Below are 16,503 nucleotides of genomic sequence, written 5' to 3' on the forward strand. Positions count from 1 at the left end.
GTACGTGATATGAGTTAGAGTATAATTGGAACATTAAGTGTATGGAATGAGAAGAATAACCAAAAACTAAATTAATAAGTATGTACACTGAGAAATGATGTACACTGAGATAAGTAGGTGTATGGAAATAGAATTTTCCTATGACCTCTTCTTAAGAAACCATTTATTACTTTTTTATCACATAGCTGGGTTAAGGATTAGAAAGGGAGAGCACAAATGACCCATTTGTCCCAATTTTTTTTTTCTTTTTCATGAAAAAAAAAAAAAAAAAAAAAACAACAACAACATTGTAAACATCACTTTTTTTTTTTTTTTTTGGGTACTAAACTTACCTTTTTATTTTTTTTCCTGAAAAGAGAACATTTGACTTTTACGATTTTATATCACTTTGATACATGACAAAATGTTATATTTTCATTATTATCTTGACAATTATTTTCAAATGAAGATCAATCACATAAGCAGTGATACAAAATAATAGTAATAAATTAAAAAATTAGTGACTATTACATTTTTATTTTTTGAAAGGAAGAGGCACTACAAGAATTTACACATTTGGCGACCACTTTTGCCGACCAAAAAAATTTTAGTCGCAAAAAAATGACATTTGGCGACTAAATATTAATTAGTCGCGAATGACCATTGTTTTTGGCGACCAAATATTATTGGTCGCAGAAGGTTATATTTTGGCGACCAAAAAATGAGTTGGTCGCAGAAAGTGGTATACTTTTCCCGACTAACTACAAATTTGGTCGCAGAAGGTCACATATTTTTTGGCGACCAAATTTTTGGTCGCCAAAAATTTATTTTCAGCAACCAAAAAAAATTAGTCGCCAAATTTGTATTTTTAGCGACCAATATTTTAGTCGCCGTTGATTGAGATTTGGCGACTAAAAAAGTTTGTCGGCGAAGGTACTTTTTCTGCGACTAATTTGGTCTTTTGGTCGCCAAAAGTTTGGGAGGGAAATTTGAACAATCAGGAGGGGGGAAATGAAATTTTTTGGCGACCAAAAAAATTTGGTCGCCAATCAAAAAATGACGTCGTTTTGTACCTGCAAAACAGAAAAAAATAAATAAATAAAGGCAAATCCAGTGAGTAGCCTTTGTGTATGTGAGGCCGATTTGAACCCTTCACTACTACAAAAATAGTTAAAGATCACACTTTAATAAAAAAAAATATCTCACTTTTATTGAAAGTGTGATAAAAAAAATTAGATTGATATTTTAATCACACTTAATTTGATTTAGTGTGATAATATTTATTTTTTATGTCACTTTTCAATTAAGTGTGATTATATATATATATATATATATATTTTATCACACCTTCTAATTAAAAGTGTGATTATATATACACTATTACTTTTTAATCACACTTTTTAAATAAGTGTGATTATATATATATTTTTTAATCACATATTCTAATTAAAGTGTGATTATTTATATATTTTTTAATCACACCTTCTAATTAAAGTGTGATTATATATACGCTACTACTTTTAATCACACTTTTTCAATGAGTGTGATTATATATATATTTTTTAATTACACATTCTAATTAAAGTGTGATTATTTATATATTTTTTAATCACACCTTCTAATTAAAGTGTGATTATATATACATTACTACTTTTTAATCACACTTTTTAAATTAGTGTGATTATATATACATATATATATATATATATATATATTTTAATCACACATTCTGATTAAAGTGTGATTATTTATATATTTTTTAATCACACCTTCTAATTAAAGTGTGATTATATATACATTACTACTTTTTAATCACACTTTTTAAATTAGTGTGATTATATATATATTTTTTAATTACAGTGTGATTATTTATATATTTTTTAATCACACCTTTTAATTAAATTGTGATTATATATACATTATTACTTTTTAATCATACTTTTTAAATAAGTATGATTATATATATATATATATATTTAATCACACTCCCCAAATATGTGTGTTTGCATAAAATACTCCAATTTGATTTGTATATAAAATATACAATTCCCATTTTTTTTTTTAAAAAAAAAAGCCCCAATACCAAAACACAAATTATAAAAAAAAAATTCAAAATACATTTAACTCTTTGGCTACTTCTAATCAAAAGAAAAGTATAAGGTTAGGGTTCATCACAAGGCACAAGAGAGAGAGAGAGAGAGAATCAAAAGAAAAGTATAAGGTTAGGGTTCATCACAAGGCACAAGAGAGAGAGAGAGATAGAGTGCATTCAATACTGTTGGGGGCAGAGTGCTTCTTACGGTCGCCGTTTTCGGAGACCTCTCTCTTATCACCCTAAACCAACACTACAAGAAAATGTGACTTTTGGAGACAGCACAACTTCCCGTCTCAAAAAATATGACTTTTTGAGACGGCACAACTTGCCGTCGCCAAAAAAATGTGACTTTTTGATATGGCACAACTTGCCGTCGCAAAAAAATAGAGTATTTGCGACGGCAGAAATTGCTGTCACAAAAAAAAAAAAGAGTATTTGCGACGATACCAGCTGCAGTTGCAAAAAAAAAAAAAAAAGGAGAGTTTTTTGCGATTGTAATACGTACCATTGCAAAAAAAAAAAAAAAAGTTAAAATATATATATATATATATATATATTGTGGCTTTGAGACGGCTTAATATATATATAGTCATAAAATGGTTTAAATAAATGCAACGGTATTTTTCTGTTACAAAAAATAAAAATAAAAATAAAAAAGACGTTGCCTTACTCTTTTGAACATTTCTCTTTTCACCTATTTTTTCATCTTTCTATCTCTCTGTCTCTCTTCTCTTTCTCTCTTCTCTTTCTCTCTCTCACTCATAACTCTTCTCTGTCTGTTTGTCTCTCTCTATGTGTCTCTGTCTCTCTTATCTCTCTCTCTCTCTCACTCATCACTCTTCTCTGTCTGTCTGTCTCTTTCTTTCTCTCTATGTCTTTGTCTCTCTTCTCTTTCTCTCTCTCACTCATCACTCTTCTCTGTCTGTCTCTCTATCTGTCTCTCGTCCATCTTTCTTCTCTTTATCTCTCTTCTCTCTCTGTCTCTCTTCTCTCTCTCTTCTCTTTATCTCTCTCGCTCATCTATCTCTGTCTCTCTCTCGTTTATCTCTTTTCGCTTTTTTTTTCTCTCTCTCTCTTTCTCTCTGTCTATATCTTTTCATCCATTTTTTCATATTCCTTTTTCTCTTCTCTTTCTCTCTCACACTCATCACTCTTCTCTCTCTATCTGTTTGTCTATCTGTCTCTCACTCTCTCTCTGTGTCTCTCACTCATCTATCTCTTCTCTCATCTCTTTTCTCTCTCTGTCTCTTTTGCTCATCTCTCTTCTCTTTATCTCTCTCGTTCATCTCTCTTCTCTTTATCTTTCTCTCTGTCTCTCTCGTTCATCTCTCTTATCTTTATGTCTCCCTCGCTCATCTCTCTTCTCTCTATCTCTCTCTGTCTCTCTCGTCCATCTCTCTTTTCTCTATGTCTCTTTTCTGTCTCTCACTCTCACTCTCTTTCTCTTTTTCTCTCTCTCTCTCTCCCACTATGTTTGCGTTGCTCACTCTCTCACTCCAGTCTTCTCTATTTACTGAGCTCCCTCTCGATTTATCGATCCACTACAAGAAAATGCACTTTTAGCGACCACTTTGTCTCTCTCTTGCTCATCACTCTGTCTCTCTCTCTCTCTCCTCTATCTCTCTCTTACTCATTTCTCTCTCTCACCACCCATCTCCTCTACCACCTTCACCACTACTGCAAACGTCATTCCACTACCACCACTATTTCCACTGTCGCTACTTCACCTTTACGACTACCATTACTACTACTATCGCCACCACTCCACTACCACCACTACTGTCACTACTACTACCATTACTTCTCTTTTACCCCTGCCACTCCATTTACACTACCACTACCACTACCACAACTTCACCACTAATCTCTTTCGCCATCACCATTACCATCACCATCATCTCTTATCCACCACCTTCACCACTACTGCCGCTCATTTTCATCTACCAAAAAAAATTAGTTTATGATTTTTAGTAATAAAAAAAAATAAGCCGCAGAAAAATATTTTTATTGACTACAAAAAATTAACTTTTATTTTGGTAGAAAATATTTTTCATTAAAATATATATTACCCATACTTCTACGAAATAAAAAATAATAATATTTTTTTTCATTAAAATAAAAAGGAAACAAATAAATTTTCAATCTTAATAACTAAAAAAAAAATTAAAAAAAATTCATTAACTACAAAAAAATATATATTTTAACAAAAAATAAATTTATTTATTTATTTATATTTTTTATTTATATTTTTCATTCCCGCCTCTTTATTTTTTTACATTCCCGCTTCCCCCTCTAATTTTTTTCCCACCCCCTTCCCCAACAAAAAAAATCCCCAATCTCAAACCCAAAAAATTCCTAATCTTTTCGTCCCCCCCCTCTCTCTCTCTCTCTCGATCGATCGATCGACGGCGAGCGGCGGCAGACGACAGAGAGCGGCAGACAACGGGCGAGCGGCGGCGGATGACTGAGAGCAATAAACGAGGCTGCTGTGTGAATGGAAAGGGCTCCGGAGTGTAGGAGCAGCAGCAGCGTCGTCGTCGTCGTCGTCGTCGAAGCAGCGTCGTCGTCATCGGAGGAGCAGCGTTGGCCTCCTCTTCCGCCACCTCAACATCTCAAAGGAAGTCCCAAATACAGAGGGAAGAGATCCCACTTGGTCAATATCAATATCAGTAAGTAACTATAGCTAGACATTTCTGTTTTGCTTGAGACGAGTGAAATGGTTAGACCCAAAGCTGATAAGGTATTATGTTCAGCACATGAGTTTAAGGCTTGAAGTGGTGATACTTAGCTTTCTGGCTGCTGAATTTGTCGCAATAAATGTACTTAGATGAGAAGTTGCTGTCTCTGTAGGAGTTTAAGAGAATTTGGGATTTTAAGAGAGAGAAGAACGGACAAATAAATGGTGACCTAGACCCTTGGGACGAAGCATACTTCACAAGGTTGATGAAGTCTTCTGCTTACAGCTTGGACTCCTTGGTAAGCAACATGCTTATGTTTTCTGTTTTCTCACAGTCCACATAATTCTAGTGGATTTTGTGGTCAACCGATGACTTTAGGCAATTCTAAGGTTTTTCCTATGTTTAGAAGATTTCTGGGTTGTGATTGTTGAATAATTTATTTTATACTTTAGATTCAGAAATTGCAATGATTGTTTTTTGCAGGTTGTAGCATCATATTTTCCTTTGACACAATGTATAGAGGGTTTGAAGGTGCTGGTTGAGTTATTATTTGGTGTGACATTTCGTAGTATCCCTCTTGCACCTAGGGAGTCATGGCATACAGATGTGCTTAAAATGTCCCTTTATCACCCCGAAGAGGTACATATAAGACTTCCTTTTAAAAGTTATAGTGCTTTAATCATTTAAGAAACTACTGAGGTATAAATGAAAAGATTATAAGTAAAATGTTTGTGGCTGGTATATAGGAAAGGAGATTTGTTAATTTAGTGAACCAAATTAATTCCTTGAAGATTTGTTGAGATATTTGGAATTAATTTTGTATGAAATGAATTTAGTGCATAAGTTTCTACCTTCAAACTTAGTGTTGAGCATGGTATGATGGAGCTTTCTACCACCATGATAGTGGAATGGCTCAGTTTATTTCCCATAGGCCTTCATAGACAATCTAGTTCACATTTCGGCTTGCAAATCCATGTGAAATGTCCAGTTAGAATTAATAGTCTACAAGAATTTTCCAAAAAAGTAAACTGCTGTTAATTGTGGATGATGTTTAAAATCAAGTCATTTGCTTCTTTTTTTTTTTTACATAATAAGAAAACTGGGTTCATTATGCTTATGATTATATTGAGGTGAGCTAAATTAGTGTTGCTTCTCTTTTTTCTTCTGATATTTATAACATAGTAGAAATTCATAGAGTGTAACTGCCACAATTAAAGAAATACATAATTAATTGTAATCAAAAGACAAACAGCTAATCAATAAACTAATTATTTTATTCATAATTTTTTTTTTTTAATAAAAAGAGACTTTGTAAACAAACAAGTGGGTTTCTGGAGAAGAATCGTGATTTATTACACTTGGATACCATTCAACTATTATCTTCTTGCAAATGCCACCTTCCTCAGGTATTTGCATCGTCTTTGCTTGCTCAATCTGAGAAGCCTGTTGTTGGTGCACTATATAAATCAGGTGGAGCAGACTCCCCAAAGTTAAGTGTTGTAGCAAAATTTAAGGTACATTCACTTTCTAGAGTTTTGTTTGTCCCAAAGTTAAGTGTTTCTTCTTTTATTTTTTTGCTTTCTGTGCGTATGTCTTTTGATTTGCAATTGAAGTAGCAAAACAAAGAAAAGGGTGTCTGGGCCATTTACATGGATAGTAATTTTCTTTAACAACCCATTCTATCAAATTAAAGAGGCACAACATGACTTATTCGAGGACATAAAATTTTTAAATACAAGATAGCGAATCAGAAATGTCACCAAGTAATGAGAGTATTAGTAGCATGGACACTTCTAGGGAGGACCTGTTTCCATTTTGACAACAGTTTTTAGAGTCTCTAATAAGACCTATGTGGTGAATCTCTTAGCATGACAAAGGTTTGACTTTCTTGGGAATGCAACCCACCACCCCAAATATATTTTGAAACATTTCTAAGAGGTGTACATTATATATGGCATTTGTGGGATTTCGTCTTTCATATTTTGCATTTGTATGTAGAATTTTTAGATATTTATTTACATCAAATTTTTCTTACATTATATGCATCAAAAGTATATGAATAGTAATATGATTTGGTGTCCTTATCGTGTGCATGTCCTAGTTTCTTAGGAATTGCTGTGTTAGCATATTTGTGATGTTGTGTTTGTCCCATGTGTGCGCTACATTGATGAGAGAAAAACAGATAGTATTCCTAAGCTGTACTATAGTGGGTACCAATCCTGCATGGCTAAGACTTTTGGTTTCAACTCTTGTTAAGAATGCTTCAAGAATCGAAAGTGGTGTTAACTCAAAGGCATCATAAACCATAAAAGGAACTTTTTGGACAAAAGCTTAAGCAGTGGCAAGGATGGATTTGAACTTCTTAGGTGAACTTCAATCATATTGAAAGCGATATTTTACTGAAGTTTAAAATAGTGGTGACTGATGAACCACTTATGGGGTGTATTGTTAATTAAGATCATGTACAAATTGATTACAGAGGTTTGGCCCATGTTTCTATGACTAGTCTTATTTATGATCCAGATGTAGATTCCAAAATGTAGGAATATTTCTTTATAGAATGTGAAATATGAATATTTTTCTATTTATTTTTCACATGACAAAATTGTTAATCAAAATTTTGTGCCTTGTTAATTGCCTTGTTAATATTTCTATGTACATAAGGCAGATAATAATTTTCTCAAGAAAGAAAAAAAATTATTATTTGCATATAAAAGCATATCATGCAAAATACCATTTGAGGGACATCTCTTTCACAACATCACATTCATCCAATTTTGTATCACACCGTAGAAAATCAAGCAAACTGCTAGAATATTCAACAATGTGCAATGTGGCTAAATAGGGACCCATGCACGTGCACACAAAAACCGAGCATATAGTCATGTGAGAGCATGCTAACATTAAGCATCCATGTCAAGAATCTCAATACGTCCCCTGCAAAGAAACAGTCTGGTTTATGCCTCAACAAATCTTTACACCTAAGAGAACTCCTACTTGGCTACAGAAAGTAGAATACAAACATACCCCACGCCCATTGTCAGTAATGCTCACTGAATTATCCGCATGTAAGATGACATCTATCTTTGAAGCAAAACCTGCTTGTGCCTCATCAACAGCATTATCTAATATTTCATAAACCTAAAAGAAAGCAACATCAGTGAATCTTGTAACTCATGTTTAGATAAAATAGACTTGGCACAATGAGAAGTGTTAATGTAGAGAAGGCAAAAAAGTAAAGAAGATACCAAATGGTGCAAACCACGAGGTCCGGTGCTTCCAATATACATTCCTGGTCTTTTCCTAACAGGGTCTAAACCTTCCAGTACCTGAATAAATCAGGTAGCCATCATAGGAAAATAAACCAGAAGTAAGCCAACAGGAGAGCTAAAACAAGATTACAAGATATGTGTATATGCATACGTCTATAGTATCTTCAAATCGCTTCCATAAACACCTAAATGAATTGCATTGTGCAGTTCATCTGCTTCTTTATGACAAGAAATGTGATTTCAAAAAGGCTACTGCAAAATTTAAAAATGGAATTATGCATCTATGAACAATACATGGTGATTTTCATGGCATCTGTCAGTGTTGACGATTTCTTTTAGAGAATCAAAGAAAACTCCAAAACTATGCGTTTATTAATAATATGAATCTGCCCACAATCCAGAACATAAGTTCATAGGCCTGTCGGGAGCAGTGGGTCACACCTCATGAACATTACTTAAATCAAACAAATTCCACATGCCTTAATCCTAATCAAAGTTTTAAAAGGCATTATTGACACTAGCATTGAGGTTTTGATTTTTAGGCAACACTTCCAGATTTTTAGGCAACAAATTCCACATGTCCCAAGAGTCTTATTTATGATCCAGATGTAGATTCCAAAATGTAGGAATATCTCTTAACAAGGCAATTAACAAGGCACAAAATTTTGATCAGCCCAATTAGATCCACTTGGTTTTTGAAAATTAATTTTTTTATGCTTCTTTTTTACCTTATATATGCGTAACTGTTTTAAATCACATATAGTAGGTTTAACATCTATGACTCTTGGGACATGCACGAGGAAATGATAACGAACTTAGAAGAGTTTTACAAGACGGTATAGAGCTTTCTTGCCCTCAGAATTGTAGGGGAATAATGTGTATAATTTTTGGTTATTTCTTCGTTATATTCATTTTTTTTTAAGCTGGAGATGCTTGATAATGTTTCTTATAGTACTCATATAGATTATTTTGCCAGGTTTTGTAATGTCATGTAAGATGAGTGATTTTGGAATTGGTTGTTTTGTTTGGTTAATGCTAAAAAGTCTGCCACTTGACGCCAAAGAAATTCGAGGGTCCTATATATGGGCTCCTGCTAATGACGAATTGATTTTTCTCTATTTAATTATGCATTTTTCTTTCCTACAAGTATGACATAATTCTCTCTATTGCAGCTAAAACTACCCTATCAAATTGTGGCTATTGTTTCCGGTGCTTTGAATGATGTAGCTGCAAAGAAGTATGATTTGGAAGGATGGTTTCCTGCATCCAGCACTTACAGAGAACTTGTTTCCTGTTCAAACTGCACTGACTATCAGTCCAGGAGATTAGAGATTCGATATGGGTAGAAAAAGGGTAGACTAGTAGTTATATTTTTGGATACAATAGTAGTTATATTTTTGGATGGGTGTGTATAGAAAATATTTAGTAGACTACTAGTTATATTTTTCGGTTGATGTACATGGATAAAAATTTTAAACATAATAACAAGTATTTGTTATGTCTTAAATTTTTATGTTAGATGAAATATGTAGTTTGGAATTATTTGTGGATGAAAACTTATAATAGTTGCTGATTTTAATTAAACAGGTTCAGAAATGGTTGATCTATGTATTTTGTTGAATGTTCATGATTCAATTTATTTGTTGGTTTGAATGATTTTTGCAAATTACAGATTATATTGAATAAATTGGATGGATTATTATAAATTATAGGTTTATTTTGTTGGATGTTGGCGACCAAATGTGACAATTGGCGACCAAATTAATTTTGGTCGCAGAATGTGACAATTGGCGACCAAAATTTTTAGTCGCGGAATGTGACAATTGGTGACCAAAATAATTTTGGTCGTGAAATGTCACAATTGGTGACCAAAAATTTTGGTCGCGAAATGTCACAATTGGCGACCAAATTAATTTTGGTCGCAGAATGTCACAATTGGCGACCAAAATTTTTGGTCGCGAAATGCCACAATTGGCGGCTAAACTAATTTTGGTCGCAAAATGTCACAATTGGCGACCATTTTTTTTGGTCGCGAAATGTCACGATTGGCGACCAAAAAAATATTGGTCGCAGAATGTTACAATTGGCGACCAAATTTTTTGGTCGCGAAATCCAACTTTTGGCGACCAAACAAATTTTGGTCGCGGAATGTCACGATTGGCGACCAAAATTTTTGGTCGCGGAATATCACGATTGGCGACCTAACTTTTTGGTCGTTGAATGTGATAATTGGCGACCAAACTTTTTGGTCGGGAAAATATTACTTTTCGCGACCAAAGTGTTTTGGCGACAAAATAAATTAGTCGAGGTAATTACGTATTTAGCGACTAAAAATTTAGTCGCAAAATCCAACTTTTGCCGACCAACCACAATTTTGGTCGGGAATTACTTTTGCCGACCCTCAATTGGCGACCAAACTAGCGACCAAAAAAATTGGTCGCGGATAACTTTTGCCGACCAAAAATTGACTTTTAGCGACCAATTTTTTTGTTGCCAAAAGTGTAAATTCTTGTAGTGAGGGGTGAGCACAGCAGTCACTATTGTTCTTTCCAAGTGTCTCACTTTGGACCCTACTTTAATAATTTGAACTGTTTATCTTTTAAAGTAATCGAATAGAGCATATTTGTAAAAAAAACTAAGATAATTGAATATCAGTAGTCTTTTTATCAAATAATATTTGCCTTACTTCAATAATTTGAACTGTTTATCTTTTAAAGTAATCGAATAAAACATATTTGTAAAAAAACTAAGATAATTGAATATCGGTAGTCTTTTTATCAAATAATATTTGCCCTACTTCAATACTTTGAACTGTTTATCTTTTAAAGTAATCAAGTAGAACATATTTGTAAAAAAATTAAGATAATCGAATATCGGTAGTCTTTTTAACAAATAATATTTGTATTCAATTTTATACTTAAAATCTATTTACCATTCTTTATATATATATATATATATATATATATAAATGTGATTTGATATTGATGTTCAATTAATTTATTTTATTTACAAGTATATTCTATTTGATATATTCTAAAATGTAAATAATTTAAATTATTAAAATCAGACTTAAAATGGATCATAGTGATTATTGTATTGAAAGCACAAGAGCCACCTATTTTTCGTTTTGAAATTGAAGAGAATTGAATTAAATTAAAATTAAATATTTTGATTAAAAAAATTATAAGTTTTGTTAATGAGTGCATTTAAAATAATTAATAAGAAACTTGAAATGCTTGAACATAATGCATAAAAATGCATACAATATATAATGTACAATTAATTTAAATATTATTAATCAATATTCTTAAACTGTAGTGATCCCGGTTTCGATCCTTCTTTCATGTGTTTGCCACTTCGACTGAGCCGGTCGGGGGTCGAGCTCGCGGGGGTCTAGGGGGCAGCGCCTCTTGGCGGGTTCCTAGGGCAGCGCCCTGGCGGGGGCAGCGGCCCTCAAAACAAAAATGCAAAATGCATTTGAAGTTGTTTGTCCACTCGAGCGGCCGTTTATGCGCTCGAGCGAAGAATGTTTATAACGATCCCGGTTGTCCCTTTACTACTCTGTTATGTTCCGGACTCAGTTCCGTGAAGTTGGTAGTGGTATTCATCTTGTTGCCATCCTTTAATTCCATTTGATTGAGTTTTAGGATGTTTTGAGCAGGGTTGTTACAGGTTGGTTACGCCTTGGTTTCAATTCTGTGTTGTCCAGTTTTTAGGCGATCCGCTCGAGCGGGTCTTCTTGCGCTCGAGCGGGGATTGCACACTTCCAGTATTTCGTGTTCCTGCAAAACTTCTGCAGGTATGATTTTTACGCTCGAGCGGGTTTGTTTACGCTCGAGCGGTGGCGCTCGAGCGGGTACTTTGGCGCTCGAGCGGGTGGTACCTTTTCGGGGTAAGTTCTGGGAGGGGGAAATCTACGCTCGAGCGGACTGGTTTTCGCGCTCGAGTGGAAGTGCTTTATTCTTGTGTCTTGGAGCTTGAGCAGGCCTTATTACGCTCGAGCGTGTCCAGATTTTTGTTCTTGGCGCTCGAGCGTTGTGTTCTCCGCTCGAGTGGGTCACACGTATATGAGTTATCCGCTGGGTGATTTTAAATTACTTTTTACTTTTCTTTCTCTCTCCTACTTTTTCTAAAACTCATTTTTGAGAGCCTCTCTCTCTAGAAACTCCCTTCTCTCTAGGGTTTGATCTAGTTAGAGTGTCCTCTTTCTCTTCGGCCTTTGTAAAAGTTGTGTTGATCGTCGAGGGCGTCGTTTTGATCTGAAAATCTTGGTCTTTGGAGCACTTTGGTTTTGGTCTCTTCTCCATCCGAGCTCTAACTTCGAGGTAGGGATAACCTACTCCTCACTATGGGCTTTGTCTTTAAATTTTAGTATTTTGAGATGTTGGGGTTGGTTTGGTAATTTTGTGAAAGTTTGGGGGCTTTTGTGTAAATTTACAAAAGTTAGGGTTTTAGCTATATAAAATCTAGATGCATGTTTGGCATGGAAAAGTGAAATTAATGTTAAACCATTAATGAAAATGAAACCGTGAAGGGTTGAAATGTTAATTATGGAAAATGCCCTAATTACATTGGTTAATTAATTTGCATAATTAATTATGAGAAATGAGGAATTGATTTGGAAAGATATGGGATTAAAGGGTGTAGTTGGATTATTTATCATTCACCTAGTTGAAATGTTGATTATATATATCCATTGTTGCATTTATTTTCTGTATAGAAATAACTGCCTTGGGCTATCGGTGGAGGATAGTCTTGATTGTTGTAGACAATGCATGATGATTAGGCAAACTAAAACTAATCATTGGAATGTGCTATTGAGTATGACGGTTGAAAGAATACATTAAATTTATGTGTTGTGTGATGATGTGTATGATTATTGTTTATATGCATTGTGTCGTGTTGGAGGAGATTGGGGATGTACTCCACGGTTTAGGGGAAGATAAGGGATGAACCTCTAAACCGGATGTTGTTGGGAGGAGATAGGGGATGGACTTCATAGATAGAGCTCATATGCTTATCTATTAATGTGTTGACAAAGCTCATATGTTTGTCTTTGGAAGTGTGATAGTGCTCTTATGCATATCTATGGAAGTGATGATATAGCTTGTATGCTTATCTGTTGTTGTGTGATATAGCTAGTATGCTTATCTATTATGAAATGGGAAAAGTGTTTAATATGAGTTACTGTCTCATATAAATTGTTTGGCCAGGTTCTGAGCCATGGTTATAAATTGAGAATTGAAAAGAATTGGAAAATGGGTTGTAACATGGACTTGTATTTCATGAAACTGTAAAGTGTGATAAGGAGAAGTATCAGTGTTGACCATCTATCAATTGCTAATCTTTTAGTCATTGTTCATATTTGGTTTAGTGTATCTCTACTGGGCTGTGGCTCACCCTATATGGGAATATCATTTTCAGGTACAGGTAGCATGCCACCTCCAAGGACGTAGCTTAGGAGGCTAGAGGCGGGCAGACTTTTGTTGTTTAGTTTCTTTGATGTATTACATGTATGTTCAAGCCAAGGGCTTAATGTGTAAATGAGATAGTACTCTTTTGTTGTAACCAAGTGTTAACTTGGAAAGCTGTAAGCCTTTAGGGCATTTGCTTTTGTCGTTAACATGTAATACTTTTTGTAATGGAACTCTGATGAATAGAAGAAAGTGGAAATTTTTATATATCAGTGCATGTCTATATGATGGGTTTATTATTATTATTTCGAGGGTGTTACAATGTTTAATTTCAGAAGTTTGACCTGTCTGCAAAAGTACTGGGATAGTATATTTGACGCTCGAGCGGGGCTTTCCACGCTCGAGCGGACTATGTATTATATCAGTTCGTGAATTTGATATTTCACATCACTTTTATATATCTCTCTCTCTAAAAACATTTCTTCTCCCTTCTCTCTACATTTCCTACCAAAAACCTCACAAGGTCTTTGATTTCTCTAAATCCATTGGGATTTAGATCCAAGTCCTTCATCAAAGTTGGTTATCTAGGCGAGGGCTATGTTGTGTGCGGTGGAGATCGAGTTTAGGCATCGTTGATTTTGGGGTTTCAACTCGTTTCTTCTTCAAACTTGAGGTAGGGATTTTCTACACTCTAATATGATTTTTAGCTTAGTTATTTGCTATTATGTATAGATAATGAGATTTGGTTGTGGTTTGGACAAATCTAGGATTTGAGTGTGAAATGAAAAGAGGGGTTTTGATGAATATGAAGTAAACGAGTATGAGGCTTGAATATAAGATCATGTTGTGCCAAAATAGTTGATTTTGGTGTTTGGGTTGATATTTGGTGAAAGGGGGATTTTGCCCTAATTTTGATTAAATTATTATTTTGCATAAATAATTGGGATTAACATTGAAAACGTGAAATTGGAAGGTTGTGATTATAAATGGTGATATTGGATATGTATTATCTCACCTATGGAAGTTTTGAATAAATTATTTATTTTGATATTGAACATTTCTTTAGAAATAATTGCATTGGGCTATCGGTGGATGATAATTATGATTGTTGTAGAAATTACGTAAGGATTAGGCGATTTAATGCTAATCCATTGTTGGTGTCATTGGATATGACCATGTTATAGATACATTGTGTATGTATGTTTATTGGGAGGAGAAGGGGGATATACTCCATATGTGATTATGTTTATAAATACATTGCATATGTATATTTGTTTGGGAGGAGAAAGGGGATGGACTCCATTTAAAGCAAGTTGGCCAGAGTGTCCTGGGTGAAATACTCGAAATTTTATATATAAATGGGTACCGATTCCTTCGGACGAAATATCCGTAAAATGACAGGTTTGAAGTGTTTATGTGAGTTTTGCATAATTGGAAAATCATTGAGTTGTAGTCTCATTTTGATTGTTGAAAAATAACGAATTTAACTCATGAATTGAGTAGCATATATGAACTGGAAATGAAATTAAAGGAAAATGGAATAAGGTTGGTCTTAGTGGCATATGGATATGCAGGTCTTGTGGATGTTTCAAGATCGGTATTGTTTATGTATATGGTATTTATACCTTTGTTAAACCTCATAAATTGTGTTAAATTATTTCTACTAGGCTGTTGGCTCACCTAATATGGGAATACCATTTTCAGGTACAGGTAAGATGTTTCCTCCAAGGCAATAACGTGCTTCTTAATTATGCCTTATGTGTGTATGTTTGTTATTTGTAATGCCATGGGCTTAAGAAGTAATAAGTGAGACTCAATTTGTGTAACCAAGCAATGACTTGGAAACATGTAAGCCTACATGGCATTTAACTGGTTGTTAAACAGTGAACTATGATATATGAAAGTATGTTGTTTCTCATATTTATTCCGCATATGAGTTATCTTTATTGTATTATTTTGGGGGCGTGACATAAACACTCGTTAACCAAATCCAAAAATTATTAAGTAAAAATTGTTTTAATTTTGGCAAAAGAATTAAATGGCCATGACGAGACAATTAAGAAAGGCACGTGCGAGAGTAGGGGTATTTGAGGAACATGGCATGATGAGAGGGGAATTCTATTTTCACACACTTTTATTTCTATGTATATAATTTTTCAATGCACATTCTTATGAAATTAATTTTATGTTTTTGTTCTCAGACCACACCTTACATGTTCTAATTATACCGTAAACTAATATCCTTGTACACACACCACTTAAACCATTTGTTCCACAGAGAATAAATGGTGTAGACCCATTTTTTATTCCACCCATCTTGAAAACGCAGCAACATCTTTCACAAAAAAATCCCTCAGCAAATCGCTCCATGAATTTTCAGATTATACAACAAACTACCTCCTTTGATTTCCAATTACATCATCAAACTGATTACTTCAATCAACAATCTAGTCAACATTGAAAAAGTCATTAATTGGCATCAACTCGTATCAACATAGAACTTGAAACAACCTTGTTTTATATCAAACTCCATTGAAGACATACAACTTCATACATCTCTTATTTTTCACAAACTCTCATTTTTTTCTGAAAATTTTGCTTATTCGATACTGGTTATTCAAATGAAAAAGATTTATTCAATTTTTAACTTCCGAAACATGTCAAAAAAATTCGGAACTTGGTTTTCAAAATAAATTCTTTAATTCGATAGTTGAGTTTTGAATCCAAATTCGAAACTTGATTATCGAATAGAATTAATAATTTCGGTAGTTGATATCCGAAAAAACTAACATGTTTCGGCATTGGTTTACCGAATTAAAATCGTGGAAAAAAAAATTGCACAAAAAAACTTGCATTTTCATAATTGCTTTTGTTGTAACCTGGCATATTGTTATTTGAATTTGAATTTCCATTGATTTATAATGCTTCCATCACAAAAATCAAGAATTATGGTGGATTCTAATGACAAAACGATATAATGAATGGAATATAAACTTATAGAGTAAAGCAAATAATGGTAAAACTAGGGCTTTTTTTTTTAAACTCAAAAGGTGTGTATTAAGATT

The 16,503-nt window shown here is 33.8% G+C and overlaps 1 protein-coding gene across 2 annotated transcripts; it reads left to right on the plus strand.

Moving 5' to 3' along the window:
* Positions 1-4,403: 4,403 nt before the first annotated feature.
* LOC145797344 (uncharacterized) lies at positions 4,404-9,635 on the plus strand. Of its 2 annotated transcripts, XM_082884218.1 has the most exons (5): positions 4,404-4,743; positions 4,925-5,050; positions 5,236-5,391; positions 6,159-6,266; positions 9,197-9,635. In XM_082884218.1, exons 2-5 carry the CDS (start codon positions 5,018-5,020, stop codon positions 9,368-9,370), a joined length of 471 nt encoding a protein of 156 aa, XP_082740344.1. In that variant the 5' UTR covers positions 4,404-4,743; positions 4,925-5,017; the 3' UTR covers positions 9,371-9,635. The 2 variants fall into 2 exon arrangements, with proteins under 2 accessions (XP_082740344.1, XP_082740345.1); XM_082884219.1 differs by lacking the exon at positions 4,404-4,743 and having other exon boundaries at positions 4,807-5,050.
* Positions 9,636-16,503: the final 6,868 nt, after the last annotated feature.

Source organism: Camellia sinensis, chromosome 8, assembly GCF_055761805.1.
Source record: "Camellia sinensis isolate YWXY chromosome 8, ASM5576180v1, whole genome shotgun sequence".
Classification (NCBI taxonomy): Eukaryota; Viridiplantae; Streptophyta; class Magnoliopsida; order Ericales; family Theaceae; genus Camellia; species Camellia sinensis.